The following is a 22,699-nucleotide window of genomic DNA, read 5'->3' as shown; positions in this document are numbered from 1 at the left end:
TGAAAATTCTGCCAGGAAGTCTCCGCGTCCCGTTGTCCAGGGGTGATGCTGGGGCTGTGCGGGATTTGAGGGATGCAGCAGGGCCGGAGGAGGAAGAATGGGAGGTGAAAGACTGGAAAGGCGGCGAAAAGAATGATCGACTCGGGAAGGGAGGCGGAAAGTCAGCCTTGTCTTTGCGCGGGGCGATGAGAGGAGAAGCCACAGGCCATCTTTGATTGTTTGCTTCCCCGGAACTCTCCGTAACACCGCGCCTTGCCTGGGGGTGATGTCCGTTTGTTACTCGTTCCTGTGATGGCTTTAGTAGTCATTTTAGCACCATTGCCGGCTCCATGTTACCTTGTCGCCGTGTACAGGAGATTAAGTTAACCAGACAAAAATCCCAACATGAAGTCGTCGAGATTCCAGCCTCGCTTGTTTCCTCAATTTGTGGCGTGGGCCATCCTGTGTCAGCTGGGTTGCACTCAGCCCGTCCCGGACGCTTTGGGCCTGCCTCTCGCCATCCGGGTCCCTCTGAGCCAAGGGGCTCGCTCCGAACAACCGCCGCCTCAAAGGCGCGTCCAAGCGGGGAGGTTGAGTGCTCGCAGGCGCAGGGGAGTTACCGCCAATGGCGTCAGCTTCGTGGACATGGTCGACAACCTGCGTGGGAAATCCGGCCAGGGATACTATGTCGAGATGGCGGTGGGATCCCCTCCACAAAAGGTAACACTTGCTGATACTGATTAATGTGGGCAGGTCGATTCAAATGTCAATACTAACGATACCAACTGGTGTGAAATTACTGCCAAAACTACAAAACTCTCCCACCGTGAAGACCTTAATGAGTGTTGTTAAAAGGAAAGGCCATGTAACACAGTGGTAAAAATGCCCCGTGCCAACTTTTTTGCAATGTGTTGCTGCCATTCAATTCTAAGTTAATGTTTATTTCCCCCAAAAATTAAGTTTTTCAGTCCTAACATTAAATATCTTGTCTTTGCAGTCTATTCGATTGAATAGAAGTTGAAAAGGATTTGCAAATCATTGTATTCTGTTTTCAATTTAGGAATTACACAATGTGCCAACCTCCCTGGTTTTTGGTATTGTATAAAAACAGTTTTATTCAATTAAAAAAACAATTTGGGAGTAAAAAAAACTAAACTATTTCCTTCATTTAAAAAAAAAACAATTGGAAGTATAAAAACTAATTTCTTCAATTTAAATTAAACATTGGGTGATATGGACGAAAAAGTATATCGATATATCTTTCGATATATTTTCGGATGAAAGTATACATATAATGATATTCATTTTTTGAGCAAAATTCACTGAAATTGAAGTGAATGACATCTGTACTGTAAACAGCCAGTGGCACTTTTATTAACCCAGTTAGTCAAGATGGGTATTAACAGAACAGAAAAGTAACTTTTTAAGTAGCACAGAATTACATAACATGAGTAAAATCGAAAAATATTCTTTCTATTTAAAATAAATATCATAGCTGTGCAAATGATACAAAATGTATCAAACTCAGATAAAAAATACATTTGCAGGCAGGCAGTTTTTAATTTCCAGTCGACAATGTAACGGACTGTCACACATGTACGGCACCAAGTAAGTGACTTGACTTAATTGTGTGGCCATGATCTTCCTCACTTCGGCATACGTTTTTGGCAGCATTTCCCATGCGAAATATGCCCGACTTGGCAACTCGAGAACAGTTTTGATTTGGGCTTACATGGTAAACAACTCAAATGAATGTTTTATCCAGACGCATACATTTGTCCAAATGTGGCCAAGTAGACGCATTGTGGATTTCCTGGACGTCGTCTACATCGTGAAAAGAAAAATCTAAGGAATAGACTAGTTTTTTTAATATATAAATCGCCAGATTGATAATTCCCTCTTCTCTTCTACGACTTTCTCGTCATCATTTGGGATGTCTGTTGTGATTTCCGTTCCTGGTTCGTTGACCCGCCCTATCTTGCCTCTGATTGGGCTGTCCGTAATGTTTTGCTCTAATCTTAACCAATCGTGACTCATCATTGTAAACAACCAACCGATCATGGATGTTCTTCTACGTGCAAGCACGTCTTGGAAGGAGGAAGAGAAGATGTTTAATAGGCCATGGAGTTTTGAGAGGGACTGGGAAGCGGGGGACAGAAAAGGAACACAACAAATAAGCGGTGTTTGGTCAATTTAACATGAAAAAAATATATAAGTATTCCGATATTTTCTTAATTCATATATTGTTTAAAAATATATCAATATATTTTACAAACTCAATATATCGCCCAGCTCTAATAGGGAAGGGTACTGTTCACGTTTGAATCGATACAATATCAATTCCCTGAACATGGGAATCGATACCGGTACTCACGGTACCAACATTTGGTGTTTTTGTGCGTGCTCATGGTATGTTAATATGTGTAATATTAAAATCTAAAAACTTTTCAATTTGACATATTTATTTCTTGATATTGATCAATTATCGTATAAATCACGACATCATCCAACTGTTTGTAGTGTAACATTGCAATTGTTTCGCAAATTTCTTCAACATAAAAACACTTACCGACAACAATGTTAATTTTTTGCATTTTTAATATTAGTTCGTAAATATTAAATGTGATTAGGAATGTGCTTGTTACTACATTGGTACAGTTGGATACTGGTATCGATTCCCAGGTATCAGTTCAAATGTGAAAGGTACCTATCCCTAGCTAAAAACAGTTGACTATTGTTATTTGTCTCCATACTTATAAGCACAATGTTTGCATTGACATTCTGGGAGGCTATGACCACTGCTGTTCTTTTTTTAAATGTACAGTATAGTCACCTCTGAGCAGCCGAAATTTTGGCCAAAATGACGTTTAAACACAGTGATTTTTATTTGATTTATACATTAAACATTTTTCAATTAAGTTGTGAATTTAAAAGTACGTAAGTACATTTTTTTATCGTGGTATCGAATAAGTATTTAGATTAAGTGAAAATATATTGGTATTGCTATCGACTACATAAATTCTGGTATTGTGACAACCTTAGTTGGCACTTCTACCATTACTACCATCTCAGTTTGTGCTTGTCGACTTACAAACATTAGTTATGTGCAACCCACCAATGGTAATGGTATCAAATATGTTTTTTGATTTAAAGGCCTACTAAAAAGAGATTTTCTTATTTAAACGGGAATAGCAGGTCCATTCTATGTGTCATACTTGATAATTTCGCGATATTACCATATTTTTGCTGAAAGGATTTAGTAGAGAACATCAACGATAAAGTTCGCAACTTTTGGTCGCTAATAAAAAAGCCATGCCTTTAACGAAAGTAGCAGACGATGTGCGCGTGACGTCACCGGTGTGAGGGCTCCTCACATCCTTAAATTCTTTACAGTCATAGCCACCAGCAGCTAGAGCGATTCGGACCGAGAAAGCGACAATTTCCCAATGAATTTGAGCGAGGATGAAAGATTCGTGGATAAAGATATTGAGAGTGAAGGACTAGAAAGAAAAAAAAAGGCGAGGACAGTGGGGGCGATTCAGATGTTATTAGACACATTTACTAGGATAATTCTGGAAAATCCCATATCTGCTTATTGTGTTACTAGGGTTTTAGTGAGATTATATGGTACATGAAAGTTGGAGGGGTGTGGCCACGGGTGTGGTGACCGCCAGTGTCTCCGGTGGGAGGAGGTAATAGTCAGCAGCAGCTGCGGGAGGACGCAAGCTCCGCTCATAACTACGGTAAGAGCCAACTTATTACCACAATATTCTCACCGAAACCTGCCGGTCGACATGTGGTCAGGAACCATGTTCGCCTGACCTCTCTGTTCCATAGTAAAGCTTCACCTTTGGGAATTTTAAACAAGGAAACACCGGCTGTGTTTGTGTTGCTAAAGGCAGCCGCAATACACCGCTTCCCACCTCCATCTTTCTACTTTGACGTCTCCATTTTTAATTGAACAAATTGCAAAAGATTCAGCAACACAGATATCCAGAATACTGTGTAATTATGCGATTAAAGCAGACTACTTATAGCTTGGATCGGGCTGGAAAAAAATGTCCGCTACAACCCGAGACGTCAAACGCACGCGTCATCATACACGTCATCATTTTGCGACGTTTTCAACAGGAAACTTTGCGGGAAATTTAAAATTACAATTTAGTAAACTAAAAAGGCCGTATTGGCATGTGTTGCAATGTTAATATTTCATCATTGATATTTAAACTATCAGACTGCGTGGTCGGTAGTAGTGGGCTTCAGTAGGCCTTTAAGTCAGGTTGTTTTACTGCTGTTTTTTGCAATATTATCCTCTGTGTGACAGAATGCGCTGTGGGAGTACTCACACTATTTGATGGTGGCGCACATTAGCAAAAGCTCCACTGCAGTCATGAGTGTGAATGAAAATATAACAATTAAATACAAATGTCAACTTAACCGAAAGTACTAAAACGATGGCGGCTCTCTTTATTGTCTTCTCTGTACTCATTCAGTATTTGTTTCGTCTAGCTGTGCAAAACTTGATACTCATGTAGACATATAGAGGGGGAGAAGCCGAATGAAGAGATTGAAAGTTGAATGGGTAACCTGAGCGTGGTCGACGGGTTGGATTGGCGACAGAGAGGGGAAGGACATTTAAGGCAACAGGAAACACAGCTGAGGACATCATTAGAGGACAAACTAAATAAAGGATATATATTATCTTAACAATATGCTTAATATCAGGGGTGTAGCACCACATTCTGGGTCCCCATATACAAGACCCTTAAAGGGCCCTCATCCCACCCTAAACCCAACGTGGCTTCCCCATACACACATCTGGTATTTTCACATGCACTAAAACAGTGGTTCTCAACCTTTTTTCAGTGATGTACCCCCTGTGAATATTTTTTTAATTCAAGTACCCCCTAATCAGAGCAAAGCATTTTTGTTTGAAAAAAAAAAAAGAGATAAAGAAGTAAAATACAGCACTATGTCATCAGTTTCTGATTTATTAAATTGTATAACAGTGCACAATATTGCTCATTTGTAGTGGTCTTTCTTGAACTATTTGGAAAAAAAGATCTAAAAATAGCCTTCACGGTGGAAGAGGGGTTAGTGCGTCTGCCTCACAATACAAAGTTCCTGCAGTCCTGGGTTCAAATCCAGGCTCGGGATCTTTCTGTGTGGAGTTTGCATGTTCTCCCCGTGAATGCGTGGGTTCCCTCCGGGTACTCCGGCTTCCTCCCACTTCCAAAGACATGCACCTGGGGATAGGTTGATTGGCAACACTAAATTGGCCCTAGTGTTTGAATGTGAGTGTGAATGTTGTCTGTCTATCTGTGTTGGCCCTGTGATGAGGTGGCGACTTGTCCAGGGTGTACCCCGCCTTCCGCCCGATTGTAGCTGAGATAGGCGCCAGCGCCCCCCCCCGCGACCCCAAAAGGGAATAAGCGGTAGAAAATGGATGGATGGATGGATGGATCTAAAAATAACTAAAAACTTGTTGAAAAATAAACAAGTGATTCAATTCTAAATAAAGATTTCTACACATAGAAGTAATCATCAACTTAAAGTGCCCTCTTTGGGGATTGTAATAGAGATCCATCTGGATTCATGAACTTAATTCTAAACATTTATCATTTCTTCACAAAAAAAATTATCTTTAACATCAATATTTATGGAACATGTCCACAATAAATTTGGCTGTCAACACTGAATATTGCATTGTTGCAATATTTGTTGGAATATTATTCAATAAATATATTTGTAAAGGATTTTTGAATTGTGGCTATTTTTAGAATATTTAAAAAAAAAATCTTACAAACCCCTTGGCATACCTTCAAGTACCCCCAGGGGTACGCGTACCCCCATTTGAGAACCAGTGCACTAAAAACTTAATTATTGGGCAGATTTGATTGAAAACAGCTTTATAAACACATTTAAAAACTTTAATGAAGGGTTTTTACATTTTAAAGATGTGATTAACACATCTAAAACATAAATAGATAAACCACCCTAAACCATTTGGTTTTGTCAAAAAAAATAATCAAACATTTCAATATAAAGTGGCCAGAATATACATTTAAATAATCATATAACAGGGCAGCACAGTGGAACAGGGGTAAATGCATGTGCTTCACAATACGAAGGTCCTGGGTTCGATCCACGGGCTCTGGGTCGTTCTGTGTGGCGTTTGCATGTCCTCCCCGTGAATGCCTGGGTTCCCTCCGGGTAATCCGGCATCCTCCCACCTCCAAAGACAGATAGGTTGATTGACAACACTAAATTGGCCCTAGTGTGTGAATGTGGGTGTGAATGTTGTCTGTCTATCTGTGTTGGCCCTGTGATGAGGTGGCGACTTATCAAGGGTGCACCCCGCCTTCCGCCCAAATGCAGCTGAGATGGGCTCCAGCACCCCCCGTGACCCCGAAAGGGACAGGCGGTAGGAAAATGGATGGATTGATAATCATATAACCTGTAATTATTCACCTAGATATGATTTTAAGTTGGTCAAGTTTTCTTTTTTAGTGTAAAGTAGAGATTAGTTTATTCAAGTAAGATTATCATCACTGGATGATGCAAATCATAGTAATACATTATTATAAGTGCATTTCCTGGGAGTTAAATTTCCTCCTGTCTTTAGAAACAAGTGACCCCTCTCTTTCTAACTTTAATCTAGGGTCTTTGAATGCATCACAGTTATGCGCGTTGAGAGCCGAAATGAAAGTTTTTCATAACTTTCTCCTATGCTAATTCAAACACATTTTTTAAACACATATTTAAATTGCAGAAAAAAAGCCCAGTGTTTCCCCTATGCTTCCTTTGGGTCCCTTAACAACATCCTTACTTCGACGCCCCTGCTGATTATTCATTTGTTTTTAATATTGTAATTTGTAGTGGTGTAAATAATTCTATTTGTTGGATGGCCTTTATTTTGCACCAAAAAAAAAGACACACACACAATAAATCTTTTGATACTGTCTTTTGAAACCACTTATTCTGGATATCACTGGATTGGGCTGCTGTGCCTAATGTTGTGACATGAGTGTGTTTTCATCATTTATCTCCTTTGTCTCTCCTCACACACTAGTTGAACATCCTGGTGGACACAGGAAGCAGTAACTTTGCTGTTGGAGCAGCTGCTCATCCATTCCTGCGCAGATACTACCATCGCTCCCTGTAAGTACAGGCCAAATCAGCAGTAATCACACGTTTTAAATATTGAAAAAAAATATCCTTTCTTTTTGCAGTTTTTCTTTTGATTTCTTGTATTACACACAGGAGCAGTATATCAGTGAAAATTTACATCTGTCCATTTACAGCTCAACGTCTTACCGTGATCTGGGAAGGAGCGTTTATGTTCCTTACACCCAGGGCAGATGGGAAGGCGAGTTGGGTACTGATGTAGTCTCTGTTCCACATGGTATCAATGCCACCCTGCGTGCCAACATTGCTGCAATCACCCAATCCGATCGCTTCTTCATCAATGGATCCAACTGGGAGGGAATCCTGGGACTGGCTTATGCTGATATAGCTCGGGTATTTTTGATCTCTTCTCTTCTAATTTTCTCAGTCTGTCTGTTTTATTTTAAACGGAGGGTTTTCAAATGTGAGTGTCCATGTTTAATAGTATTATTCTGACATGTTTAAAAAGTGAATGCACACAAACCTCATAAAAAAAGGAGGACATTTATTTTCCGGAAAAGAGGTTGAATCCATTTATTCAACAGCACAAGGTGACCCAAAAAAGAGAAGCCATAAAAAGTGTATTCAATTCAGCAAAGGTCCAGCAAATTTCAATAAATTAAAAGGGACTTAAAATGTTTTTAATCTACATTTAACACTATTCCATTTGGTGTAAATCAGTGTTTCTTAACTATAAGGTTGGTGCCCATTGGTTGGTCGCAAGTACCCCTTAGAGCAGTGGTTCTCAAATGGGGGTACGCGTACCCCTGGGGGTACTTGAAGGTATGCCAAGGGGTTTGTAAGATTTTTTTTTTAAATATTCTAAGAATAGCAACAATTCAAATATCCTTTATAAATATATTTATTGAATTATACCTCAAAAAAATATGAATGTAAGTTTATAAACTCTGAAAAGAAATGCAATGATGCAATATTCAGTGTTGACAGCTAGATTGTTTGTGGACATGTTTCATAAATATTGATGTTAAAGATTTATTTTTTGTGAAGAAATGTTTAGAATTAAGTTCATGAATCCAGATGGATCTCTATTACAATCCCCAAAGAGGGCACTTTAAGTTGATGATTACTTCTATGTGTTGAAATCTTTATTTCTAATTGAATCACTTGTTTATTTTTCAACAAGTTTTTAGTTATTTTTATATCTTTTTTTCCAGAGTTCAAGAAAGACCACTACAAATGAGCAATAGTTTGCACTGTTATACAATTTAATAAATCAGAAACTGATGACATAGTGCTGTATTTTACTTCTTTACCTCTTTTTTTCAACCAAAAATGCTTTGCTCTGATTAGGGGGTACTTGAATTAAAAAACCGTTCACAGGGGGTACATCACTTAAAAAAGGTTGAGAACTACTGCCTTAGAAAACCGCTAAAAAATATTTGTTTTTCAACTGTGGTCTGTATGGGCTGCAGTGGTACGCAGTTGTAATATACTTTTCCGCCACTGGTGGCAGTAATAACAAACTCAAACAAACAAGGAGTCTGGAGCTAAAGTCATAGAGAAGTTTGTTAAGAGCTAAAATTATGACTTTAGTGGCAACGCTTTATATTCATTTGCTCTTTAGTTGTATTGACAGTTTAGTTAAGAAACATATTCATTATTAATTTACTTTATTTATTTGCGCACAACATCATTGTATATACGTTTATTTTTTGTCAGTTATTTATGAGTCCCCTCTTATGGGTGGATGGATAGATAGATAGACAGATAGATAGATAGATGGATGGATAGATAGATGGATAGATAGATAGACAGATAGAACTTTATTGATTCCTTCAGGAGAGTTCCCTCAGGAAAATTAAAATTCCAGCAGCAGTGTACAGAATTAAGATATAATTTAAAAAGTTATGGAGTATGTCTTATTTATTTGTCTATTCAGCCTGACATAAGCCTAAGGTTTATGTGTTAAATAAATAGTAATCTTTGTTATTAACATACAAATTCATATAATTTGATAATGTTGTAAACTGTAAGTAGGTTAGATTTTATTATTGAATACATTTAAAATCAGGAGTAAGATTACTAATTCAGTGTTAATATTTGGGTGGGCCTTGTGCCCCCAAATTTGGGCTCCCAGGTCAAAAAGGTTAAGAACCTCTGGTGTAGATAATACTGTATGTATTAGAAATTATTAGATATAAGTGTGCTCCACAGTCAAATTTATAACCCGTTTTTTTTTTTTTTATCTGTTTGCAAGCTGTTCCATTCTGGACACTTTCCCATTTTACGAATGATACCACGCCCTACCCTCTGAAAATGTATCATAATTTAACTTTGGAAAATGTATACTATTTAGAAAAATATCTTGAAGTAGTCCGTAGTATTTTTTTTTGAAGAAACAGTTGAAAATAAACTCTGGATAAAAAAGATGTGCCTTAGCAGAAATTGTGCAGGTTCTGGCTGCACAGCTTTTTCTCCCTTGACCTAAGTGAGTCTTTCACTGCGTGCCTTCATCCAAGATGTGGACTCTGGGTGTAACAAGAATGTAACATTTATATTAACGTTTTTAAAACGTTCAATAATATTTTCTCATCTCCCTAGGAAATATATTGGTAACACTAAAAATATCACAATGGTTTGTTTAGATATACAAGATGAAACTATCATATACATAACATGCAACACAAGATATTTCAAGGCTTCTTTTGATTTAATTTTGGTGAGTATGACCCTCAGTTTTTGAAAACCTTGAATTGAAAATCTCAGAAAATGTGGAGTCTTCAGAAACTGTAAGCCATGGTTATCAAAACTATAATAACTACAAGCTTGACATATCTGACTTTGCATATAATTAGTTAATGTCACCTATTACTTTCACATTTGAAGTTAAACTGCTGACATGAATGGACTTTCACACCATATTCTAATTTCATGAGTTTCACTTGAATAATGGACATTACTGAGTGGAAATGTGGGTGCAGGAAAACGTGCAACTTTTCTCTGACTACAACTGAAAATTAACTTATTGAAAATCAGTAGCACTTGGTGCAAGTTTTAAACCACAAACTTGTTCACTGCTTGTACACTTCCCTGCCGCGATAAAAGGAGAAGCTATAGTGCCGGGCGACAAATATGAAATTAAATGAAGCTCTTACAACTCAGACCCGGTCAGAATTTGTCTGTCGTCTTGCTCGTCTAAATGAAAAGGCATATTTTTTTAAATTTAACAGGTAATAGCACTAACATGATAGCCGGTGAGTTAGTTCCTGTTGTACTTGTGGCAGAAGACTTGCTAGCGTTATTGCTGCTGGGATGAGATCGACCCGGTTTCCGAAACACAACATTCATATATAGTTGTTGCAGTCTGTGTGTTTAAATGTTTCATCGTATTGGTCCTAAGTCCTCCTCTTGATGAAGTAGCAATTTTGCAGTTATTACAAGTAGCGCTGTTGCAAACATTTCTTGTAAAATATAGTCAACTCGAGAGCATTTGTTTACCCCGACCGCCAACATTTTGCTTTCTGACAACACTGCGCACGCCAATCCTAACCACTGGCATAGATAAGGGAATGACATGAAAAATTAACAAGCGATTCCAAGAGATCGATACACTGTGAACCTTTTCTGAAAAAGAATGTTTCGTGATTTTGTCACAGCCCAAAAAAATAAGCCGTCACCACAGAGTCAACCTCATTATTATTGAGCTCGCTTCTATTCACGACTTATGTACTAACTTACGCCGAGTGGGAGACTACGAATAAGAGAAACTTCAAAGGCGCAGAAAAGCAGTGCAAAAAGGAGAATAGGGCGCATCGTGTACGCTCCTTCACCTTCAGTTTATATCTGTTCCTAATACACCACTGTAATACTACAACTTTCTTGACTTGTGGCTCTTTTTTCATGAACAATGTGGCGGAGAGCAACACTATCACATTTTTTCCTCCAGCCTGACGAGAGATTGGAGCCTTTCTTTGACTCCTTGGTTCGCCAGTCGCCTGTCCCCAACCTCTTCTCTCTCCAGTTGTGTGGAGCTGGCTTTACCCAAAACTACTCCCTGGGCAGTGCTGCTGTCGGAGGCAGCATGGTAAGACACACACAGATAACACTGTATCATCTAATATTAGATGCAAGGCCAATACAGGATCATCTTTAATGATCTCCTCTAGATCATCGGAGGTGTGGACCCCTCTCTCTACGTGGGAGAACTTTGGTATACTCCCATCCGTAGAGAATGGTATTATGAAGTCATTATAGTGCGTATTGAAGTCAATGGACAGGACCTCAACATGGACTGTAAGGAGGTAAGGCGTGAAACGTGGAGAAAAGTTTATGGTTGGTTATCATATATTTATCATGCTCCTGTCCTTTACAGTATAACTACGATAAGAGCATTGTGGACAGTGGCACCACCAACCTTCGACTGCCAAGAAAAGTTTTCCAGGCTGCTGTCAAGGCGATTGAAGCAGCTTCCTCAGTCAGTTTAATGTCTATATAGATGATTAATTATGATTAATAATAATGGATTTTGCTTCATGATCTCTACTTTCTGCAATATACAGTGCCTTAAATAGTTACTGTATGATGCAATTTTACAATTAGGATTTACACATTTATAGAGTTATTGCAGTTGTCTCCCTCTGACAAAGAACAACACAATTGACTGTCTTCCTTTCCTTTATTTCAGACAGAACAATTTCCCGCTGGGTTTTGGCTTGGCGAGCAGCTGGTTTGTTGGCAGGCCGGCACGACACCCTGGCACATCTTCCCAGTCATCTCCCTTTATCTGATGAGTGAAAACCGTAACCAGTCTTTCAGAATCTCCATTCTTCCCCAGGTAATGACACAAAAGTTCCTAGAAATGTCCTTAGGTACTGAATTCAGTACCTATAGTTACCGACCAAATTTCGTCAATACTACCCGGTATCGATTCAGGTTGAATTAAACAATCTCATATTTTGATAACTTTGTTGCTTGTGACGTCATGTCTGGTTGCAGACTCAGCATGGACTCAAACACTTGGTTCGAAAACAAGCATTCCATGTCTATTTTTCCATGCCAATAAAGCAAGCATGCCTGATAGAAAATGATTGATTGTACAGTATGGTACCACTTTCCAAAATGCGCTTACTCAATGCTAATTGGCTGTGCCCTATTCATGCTACTGATACGCATGAGTAATTTTATGTCAACCCCTCTAAATGTGGTATGAAAGCTATAACTAAGAAAGTTTCAACCAAACAGCTGTTGTGTAATAAATACAATACTTACACTATAACAACTTGGTAGGGATCAATAGAAGACTAGATTAAAATGTGTGGCAAAGACTACTTCCTTGCCAGGCAACACACCATGGCCTACAGCAGGGGTCACCAACCTTTTTGAAACCAGGAGCTACTTCTTGGGTACTGATTAATGCGAAGGGCTACCAGTTTAACACACACTTAAATAAATTGCCAAAAATAGCCAATTAGCTCAATTTACCTTACATAAATAAATCTATATACAGTTGTGATCAAAATTATTCAACCCCACACAATTTTGGTGTTTTAGCAAGTTGGACATTTATTCCGTATTTTGTTTACAGTCATATCAAATAAAGATGCATTAAATAGACAAATGCAACTTGAATTACAACATTATATTTTGTAACATACCAAACCGTGTCATTTCTCTAAATTTTTCATTGACAAAATTATTCAACCCCTTGAAGATCATAACTCTTAAGAACAGAATTTGAATAAGGTATTTTCAATCAGATGTTGAAAACACCTGTAGATGTGATTAGAACCATAGCGAGATACGATTAAACTGATTTAAAAAGACTGTGACGCTCAGCTTCTTGTAGATGGTCAATGGTGTATTTGCAACATGGTGAAGTCCAGGGAGTGGTCAAAGAAGTCAGGAGAGGAGGTGATTTCTCTTCATAAGAAAGGATATGGATATAAGAAAATAGCAAAGACATAACACATTCCAAGAGACACAGCTGGGAGCATAATTCGCAAGTTTAAAGCTAAAGGCACAGTGGAAACACTACCTGGGCGTGGTAAAAACAGGATCCTGTGAAGCGAACAGTGGTGAAAACCCCCGGGTAACAGCTGAGGAACTGCAACAGGACATTGCAGAGGGGAGAACGCAGGTTTCGTCCCAGACAATTAGGTGCGCACTACAAGATGAAAGCCTCCATGCCAGAACTCCTACGCGCACCCCACTTCTGACTACCAGGAACAAGAAAATAGACTGCAGTATGCCAAAAATCATCTGGACAAACCCCAAAGGTTTTGGGAAACTTTTCTATGGAGTTATGAGACAAAACTGGAACTCTTTGGGCCTATGAATCAACGTTATGTCTGGAGGAGAAAAAAAATTAAGCTTACAAAAAGAAGAACCCCTCGCCTACTGTTAAGCATGGTGGGGGGTCAATCATGCTCCGGGGCTGTTTTTCTGCCGCAGGTACCGGGAATCTTCAGCGCGTTCAAGGCATTATGAATTCTATTTCCTAACAGGATATATTAGCTCATGAAGTCAGTGACGAAGCTGAGGCTTGTGAGACGTTGGACCTCCCAACAGGACAACGATCCCAAGCATACCTCCAAATCAACATCAGAGTGGTTGCAGAAGAAGGGCTGGAAGACTCTGGAGTGGCCTTCACAGTCGCCAGACCTAAATCCTATAGAAAACCTGTGGTGGGACTTGAAGAAGGCAGTTGCAGCATGCAAGCCCAAGAATATGAATGAACTGGAGGCCTTTGCCCAAGAGGAATGGGCTAAAATACCTGTAGATCGTTGCAAGAAGCTTGTGTCCGGTTATGTATCACGTTTGAAGGATGTAATTACTGCCAAATGGTGTTCTACTTAGTACTAAGGATGCATGTAACTAGGGAGTTGAATAATTTTGTCAATGAGATATTAAGAAAAATGTCCTTTTTTGGTATTTTGTAAAATACAGTGTTACAATTTAAGTTGCATTTGTCTATTTGACACATCTTTATTTGATATGACTATAAACAAAATACGGAATAAATGTCCAACTTGCTAAAACACCAAAATTGTGTGGGGGTTCAATAAGTTTGATCACAACTGTATACATATATAAAAAAAATAGTATTTCTGTCTGTCATTCCGTCGTTTTTTTTGTTACTTCTACGAAAGGTTTTTTGTAGAGAATAAATGATGAAAAAACACTTAATTGAACAGTTTAAAAGAGGAGAAAAATTAAAATTAAATTTTGAAACAGTTTATCTTCAATTTCGACTCTTTAAAATTCAAAATTCAACTAAAAAAAATAATGAGAAAAACTTGCTAATTTGAATCTTTTTGAAAAAAATAAAAAAAGGATGTATGGGACATCATTAGTAATTTTTCCTGATTAAGATTAATTTTAGAATTTTGATGACATGTTTTAAATAGGTTAAAATCCAATCTGCACTTTGTTAGAATATATAAACATTTGGACCAAGCTATATTTCTAACAAAGACAAATCATTATTTCTTATAGATTTTCCAGAACAAAAGTTTTAAAAGAAATTCAAAAGACTTTGAAATAAGATTTAAATTTGATTCTACAGAGTTTCTAGATTTGCCAGAATAATTTTTTTGAATTTTAATCATAATAAGTTTGAAGAAATATTTCACAAATATTCTTCGTCGAAAAAACAGAAACTAAAATGAAGAATTAAATTAAAATGTATGTATTATTCTTTATAATAAAACAAATACATGTACTTGAACATTGATTTAAAGTGTCAGGAAAGAAGAGGAAGGAATTTAAAATGTAAAAAGGTATATGTGTTTAAAAATCCTAAAATCATTTTTAAGGTTGTATTTTTTCTCTAAAATTGTCTTTCTGAAAGTTATAAGAAACAAAGTAAAAAAATAAATGAATTTATTTAAACAAGTGAAGACCAAGTCTTTAAAATATTTTCTTGGATTTTCACATTTTATTTGAGTTTTGTCTCTCTTAAAATTAAAAATATCAAGCAAAACGAGACCAGCTTGCTAGTAAAAAAAAAAAAAAAAAAAAAATAGAGGCAGCTCACTGGTAAGTGCTGCTATTTTAGCTATTTTTAGAACAGGCCAGCGGGCTACTCATCTTGTCCTTACGGGCTACCTGGTGCCCGCACCGTGTTGGTGACCCCTGGCCTACAGTATCCACTCCTGCCATCTAATGTATTGGAATTGCCACTGCATGCAGAATCTACTATGTAATGATTCCAAATGAGATTCCTAAGTGTAAGAAAACAAGATATAACAACTGGACATCAAAGTTGTTCATTTCTAAATGTTACTTTAAAAAAGAGATATTATTTTTAAAGGGGACCTCTGATGGGCGCTGAAAGGAAGGGAGAGGTTAGGCAACTGCTTACACCAAGCATGCAGGCCAATATTGGTCAACGTCTCTCCCCTTTCTGAGCCATTTTATGTTCTCTTTCATTTGTCTACCTCACACTTGGGTGGCAAATCGGAGGTTAAAGTTGGATGGCCAAGTTAAGTGCAAAGACCCTCTGTGTAGCGACATGTACCTGCGTGTGTAACTACTTTACTGTAACAATTTGTGGGATTGCTTTGTAACCACAAAGTGGCGAAATACCTCAAAGTAAAACCTAAAATGAAGACTGCCCTACACAAAACAACCCCCTATTGTCACTACATTATGGAATTTCAGAAGAAATTGCATGTGAATGCTGAAATGCACTAGCTGAACTTAACGTTAGCATTCTAGAAGTTAATACATACATGTCAAGTACCGTGTTATATGACTGAGGCGTACACACGCAAAATTGGCAACAAAAAGTTAGCATGTGTTAGTTAAATGACTAAAAATTAGCTAGAAAGGTTTGCATGTTTACATTGGCATAATAGCATGCTACGTTATCATGCTAACGGTTAACATGGGTTAAGCACAAAGTTACATAACTCTGAGGCTGCAAAATTAGCTAAAAAGGTTTAGCATGCTAATTTCATTTACATTTAACTCACAGAATTGTTTTGAGCGGTTGAAATTGGTTGAGAAATGTAGTAGTAGTAGTAGTAACACTAGTAAAGAGATTATTCAAGTAGTAACAGTTTTTAAAGGCCTACTGAAACCCACTGCTACCGACCACGCAGTCTGATAGTTTATATATCAATGATGAAATATTAACATTGCAACACATGCCAATACGGCCTTTTTAGATTACTAAATTTTAAATTTCGCGCTAAGCATCCTGTTGAAAATATTGCGATATGATGACGCGTGCGCGTAACGTCCCTCGCTAACGTCATGTTATTCCAGCCCGATCCCAGCTATAAGTATTTTGCTTTAATCACATAATTACACAGTATTCTGGACATCTGTGTTGCTGAATCTTTTGCAATTTGTTCAATTAATAATGGAGACTACAAAGAAGAATGCTGTTGGTGGAAAGCGGTGTATTGTGGCCGGCTATAGGTAACACAAACACAGCTTGTGTTTCTTTGTTTACATTCCCTAAAGATGACGGTGAAGCTTTAATATGGAACAGAGCGGTCAAGCAAACATGGTTCCCTACCACTTGTCAAACGGCAGGTTTCGGTGAGAAAATTGTGGTAGTAAGTCGGCTCTTACCGTAGACATGAGCGAATAGTTTGCGTCATTCCCCGTACACCTGTCAAAGAGGCAGCTACGGACTCTCTTGCCTCCTCCGACCGGCCGCCCCCGAACGTGGGATGCTTCCACCGAGGAGGAGGGGGAAAAAGCTCAGACCGACCCCAATGGCTGCCTTCGCTTTGCCTCGTCGAGAAACGTTGTTTTCCCTCAGAGACACTGGCGGTCACCACACCTGTGGCCACACCCCTCCGACTTTCAGGTACCATATTATCTCACTAAAACACTAGTAACACAATAAGCAGATAAGGGATTTTCCAGAATTATCCTAGTAAATGTGTCTAATAACATCTGAATCGCTCCCACTGCCCTCGTCTTTTTTTATTTTTATTTTTCTAGTCCTTCACTCTAACTTTCCTCATCCACAAATCTTTCATCCTCGCTCAAATTAATGCGAAAATCGTCGCTTTCTCTGTCCGAATCGCTCTCGTTGCTGGTGGCCATGATTGTAAACAATGTGAGGATGTGAGGTGTTCCACAACCCATGACGTCACGCGCACATCGTCTGCTACTTCCGGTACAGGCAAGGTTTATTTATTAGCGGCCAAAAGTTGCGAACTTTATCGTCGATGTTCTCTACTAAATCCTTTCGGCAAAAATATGGCAATATCGCGAAATGATCAGGTATGACACATAAAATGGACCTGCTATCCCCGTTTGAATAAAAACATCTAATTTCAGTAGGCCTTTATTAGAAAAAGTGGTAAATCATGTAAAACGGGGCATTTTTGGAAATGTGTAAAATAGGCTCAAATGCCATAAATGACCTAAAAGGGTTGGTGTTAGAACCGTTCGAATTGATTGACAAATGTAGAAGTAGTTATACTTTTTAATAGTTATGAAATAACGGGAATGCTAGAAAACTGGGAGTTCTATTGGAATAAACATCTACATGAAAAAAAGGGAAAAAAAACATGTTTCTTGCCCTACATTGTTTTGTGACGAGGGGTCTCTCACAGCTAAAATGTCCACTGCAGATACTGAGACCAATGCTGTAGGTAATGCTAAACTATTGCTGCAATACACAATAATATCCTGAGATATGCTACCTGTGCAGGATTAACACAATTTCCAGAACTGCTTTTATGACCATGTTACCACCTATAAGAGGGTACTTCACATTTGTTTTCTATACAGCAATACTTGCGGCCAGTGGAGGACGTAGCCTCATCTCAGGAGGACTGCTATAAGTTTGCTGTGTCTCCATCAAGCACCGGGACAGTGATGGGAGCAGTCATCATGGAAGGATTTTATGTGGTGTTTGACCGAGAGAAGAGCCGAATTGGCTTTGCTGTCAGCACCTGCCATGGTGAGTAAAGCAGAATGGATTCGAGAAAATGTGCTAAATCCATTTCTGTCCTATATCCACATCAATTACAACCCAATTTTGCCATTTTCAGTCCATGATGAGTTTCGCACAGCCTCTGTGGAAGGTCCCTTCCATGGTATTGACCTGGAGGACTGTGGCTACAACATCCCCCAGACAGACGAGTCCACGCTTATGACTATTGCCTACATCATGGCGGGTATTTGTGCTCTATTCATGCTGCCATTGTGTCTCATGGTGTGCCAGTGGCGCTTTGCCCGCTGTCTTCGCCCACAGGGGGACTTTTCTGACGACATATCACTTCTTAAGTGAATTTGTGACCAGGAGAACTTATAGGGAATTGGGGAGGAACGGGATTTGTACAATGTTACCAATTGTGCAGGTACGTCATTAATATTAATAGCAACAGGTGCTCTGAGATTGCACTGACTACATCTGTCTTTTGGTCCCAGCACTCCTCCATTGCTGGTGTCTTTTTCAGCCTCCATGATGTACTGTATGTAGCTGGTGTTCATGGCCATGTTGTGAGACTACTTTGTCATTTCTAAAAATTGGAGGGTGTCAGGCTGGCAAACAACAAAAAGGAAAGAGTCCATTCTGGTGCAAATTGAAACCTAAAATGTAAGTGTTACCAATAGGATTGAGAGGAAAAAATATGCAAAAATTATTGATTCATTGAGTCATGCCGAATTGAAAAAATACATAGTTAAAGTAAACAAAAGGGTTTTCTTCTTATGCAGATCTTTGATAAAAAGGAGACACAAAGCTTTAAATATATATTAGGGCTGTCAACAAATGAGTTAACTAATGTTATTGATCATGAACAGCTGGATTAATTATGTATATACACAGATTATTTATGCAATTTATTTTGACCGTACATGTTTGTTTACTGCGGACGGTTAGAGGAAAGACGGCGCGAGTTGTTATGTGGTCAGTGATCAGGTCGGTCAATGCATACGACTAATGTGTTTGCTGATGGCAAATTTCACACCGACTGGACTTAAGATACAACTGTTACCACGTTTTGACCAATACATGATATATATTCAAGTAAAACATTTTTAAAATGTTCCTCGATGGCATTCTGACAATTAAATTGCATTCATGCCAGAATACCTGGGCCTTTTTTTAAGTTATTTTAAATTTTACAAGAGTAAAAAAACTTTTTTTATTTTCCCAAGAGTAATAACCTGTAATTATTCATGATCAATCAACAATGTATATATTTGTGTGTGTATATATATATATATATAAATAAATAAATATATATATATATATATATATACATGTATGTATGTGTGTGTGTATATATGTATATGTACACATATATATGTATATATATATAAATATATATATATATTCACACACACATATGTATACATATATGTGTGTGTGCGTGTGTGTGTGTGAATATATACATACATACACACACATAGATATATATATATATATATGTACCCTGCCTTCCGCCCAACTGCAGCTGGAATAGGTTGCAGCCCCCCTGCGACCCTGAAAGGGACAAGCGGTAGAAAATGGATGGAAGATTATATATACATACATACATATATATATTTGTTTATACATACATAAATGTATTTATATATATATATATGTGTATGTGTGTGTATATATATATATATATATATATATATATACACACACACATATATATACAAATATATTAGTGTTGTCAAATGATTGTACTATTCACATATATATATATATATATATATATATATACACGATTGTAGCTGAGATAGGCAGCAGCGCCTGCCGCGACCCCAAAGGGAATAAGCGGTAGAAAATGTGTATGTATATATATATATATATATATATATATATATGTATATATATATACATATATATATATATATATATATATATATATATATATATATATATATATATATATATATATATATATATTCAGAACCGACTCTCGATTTAACAAGATTGTGTACAAATTATTATAAGATGATTATAAAGAGATATTTATTATATGTTAAATTTCGAAAAAAAAACACTTTAAAGCTCTAACCAGGTTCATAATATGTAAAGGTAAACTGACCTGTATGTTTACACAGTCTCGGAAACCATAATTGACCTTGTTACATGATGGCATGATTGATGTGAATGTGTGGTTCTGGAGTGATTTTAAAGCTACTGTTAATTGTGTATTACAAAAGGGATGAGATATGTGTGCGCATAGTGGTACTAGTGAAATGTATGCAAAGAGATTAGAATTAAACTACTGAATATTAAAGCATCTATTAAAATGATATTACTTTACAAACGCCACCAAAGAATCCTTAATGCAAACAATGTTACATACAATGTCTAATTTGATGAAATGTACAGTATTTGTTTTTTGCTTGATGTGAAACAGAAACTACTGAACACTATACCGATATCAGATGTCACTTTTCGTACCGTAAGCTTAAAGGGGACCTATTAAGATTTTGTTTTATAAATACTGCAAAACACGGTGTTCAGAGGCATCCGAAACTGCGTGCAATCTCATGCCCAAATGCATGAACATTATGACTTGAGGAGTATCCAACATTTACAAGTCTGAAATAAGGAAAACCATTTAACCCCATTTGTTTTTATTTGACATTTTTCCGATACACACAAAACACCTTGTTGTTATCGCAAACTAAGGCAGCATTGTTGCACATGTTATTATAATATTAAATGTTACCAATCTGTATGACCTATAGGGCTTCTTATAAATGGCACAGAAATAGCCCAACTCAATGCTGGATGTATTTTAAGAGGTCCATATACACTATGCTTGGAAAAGTGCAAAAGATGTTATACACTTTAAAATACATATCTCCACTGACTAAACTGTGTCTTTTATCTGCTAGACACGGATGTTACTGTTGGTCAAATAAAGTTCATGTTCTGACTGTAATATACAATGTCATATTTATTAAATACATGTTGTTGCACTAAAACATAACCATGAAAAGAAATGTATGAAATATTATATATAAAGTATTACAAGTGTTTAAAATATATTTTAACCATTTAAAGTGTTGTGACATCATCTTCATCTGAATACATCTCATCCTTGAATGTGTGTCCTCTATTTATTTATTTAGTTATTTTTTTGGATCCAAATAAAACAATTTACATTTTAGAGGTGACGAGTTGCTATAGATCAGGGGTCACCAATGCGGTGCCCGCGGGCATCAGGTAGCCCGTGAGGACCAGATGAGTATCCCGCTGGCCTGTTCTAAAAATAGCGCAAATAGCAGCACTTACCAGTGAGCTGCTTCTATATATATTTTTTTTTTTTTATTTACTAGAAATGGTTTCGCTTTGTTGACATTTTTAATTCTAAAAGAGACAAAACTCAAATAGAATTTGTAAATTCAAGAAAATATTTTAAAGACTTGGTCTTCACTTGTTTAATTAAATTCATTTATTTTTTTTACTTTGCTTCTTATAACTTTCAGAAAGACAATTTTAGAGAAAAAACACAATCTTAAAAATGATTTTAGGATTTTTAAACACACCTTTTATATTCTTTCATCTTAATTCCTCACAACTTTTTTTTTATTGTAAAGAATAATAAATACATTTATATATATATATATATATGTATGTTTATTAAAGGTTAATTGACCAAATTGGCTATTTCTGGCAATTTTTTGAAGTGTGTATCAAACTGGTAGCCCTTTGCATTAATCAGTACCCAAGAAGTAACTCTTGGTTTCAAAAAGGTTGGTGACCCCTGCTATAGATATACACATGTGATTGAAATAATAAACGAATTGGTCTGGCAATGCACGCATTTAACATTAGGCATTTGTGTAACCACACTTTATGTATGAACAATGGAAAAAACTTTTTTTCCTCAATTCTAGAAAGACCCCTGTAATGTAAATCAGAGGTCCCCAACCTTTTTGTAGCTGCGGACCGGTCAACGCATGATAATTTGTCCCGTGGGGGATTATTGTATTTATTTATTTATTTTTCTTTGTCATAAAAAAGGGAGGTTTTTGTCATGAAAATGGGAGGTTGTTTAGGTTGGTGTACTAATTGTAAGTGTATATTGTGTTTTTTATGTTAATTTAATAAATATATATATATATAATTTAATTTTTTTAATTAATTTTTTTTTTTAATTAATAAAAGATCCTCCTGCGGCCCTGTACCAATCGACCCGCGGCATGGTAACGGTCCGCGGCCCGGTGGTTGGGGACCACTGATTGTAAATGGACAGCGTGAGCGCAGCATTCCTGACATTGGGACAATTTGGTGACGCACATGACGTATTTGGTTACGTACAGTTTGATGACGTCAGACGCACGCGTAGCGACATACCTAATGCGGAAGTGACTGACGAACAGTGTCGAACTGTACAAGCAAATTTCGCCACAAACACATGAGAGGAACGATTTCTTTTTTACTAAGGTAGGTCACGACAGATCAGTTACATTACATACTACACTTCTACAAATAAACCATCTTTACAAAGATTACGTTTGGCTAATAAATGTACGGGAGTACTACCTGTTTTGCTATGCTACACTGCTAAACTTGAGCAGTAACTGCACTGAAAGTTAGTTACAGTACACAAAGCTTTGTGGCCTCGAACGTTTGTGTGACGTGTTTTTTAAACGGCAAAAC

At 37.4% G+C, this 22,699-nt stretch overlaps 2 protein-coding genes across 2 annotated transcripts in view; both read left to right on the top strand.

Moving 5' to 3' along the window:
- The first annotated feature begins 12 nt into the window (after nucleotides 1-12).
- On the top strand, nucleotides 13-19,171 carry bace1 (beta-secretase 1). The gene is made up of 9 exons (XM_061918947.1): nucleotides 13-699; nucleotides 7,052-7,140; nucleotides 7,284-7,500; nucleotides 11,054-11,191; nucleotides 11,274-11,408; nucleotides 11,480-11,581; nucleotides 11,792-11,941; nucleotides 17,866-18,037; nucleotides 18,129-19,171. Exons 1-9 carry the CDS (start codon nucleotides 385-387, stop codon nucleotides 18,365-18,367), a joined length of 1,557 nt encoding a protein of 518 aa, XP_061774931.1. The 5' UTR covers nucleotides 13-384; the 3' UTR covers nucleotides 18,368-19,171.
- A 3,156-nt stretch (nucleotides 19,172-22,327) lies between these two features.
- Nucleotides 22,328-22,699, top strand: part of pcsk7 (proprotein convertase subtilisin/kexin type 7) — a 31,102-nt gene continuing 30,730 nt past the window's right edge. Inside the window, exon 1 of the mRNA XM_061918946.1 lies at nucleotides 22,328-22,483. The gene's annotated coding sequence lies outside the window, so the exon portion shown is untranslated. The remainder of the gene's footprint in view (nucleotides 22,484-22,699) is intronic.

Source organism: Nerophis ophidion, linkage group LG13 (genome assembly GCF_033978795.1).
Source record: "Nerophis ophidion isolate RoL-2023_Sa linkage group LG13, RoL_Noph_v1.0, whole genome shotgun sequence".
NCBI lineage: Eukaryota > Metazoa > Chordata > Actinopteri > Syngnathiformes > Syngnathidae > Nerophis > Nerophis ophidion.
This window is presented reverse-complemented; position numbering and strand designations above follow the sequence as displayed.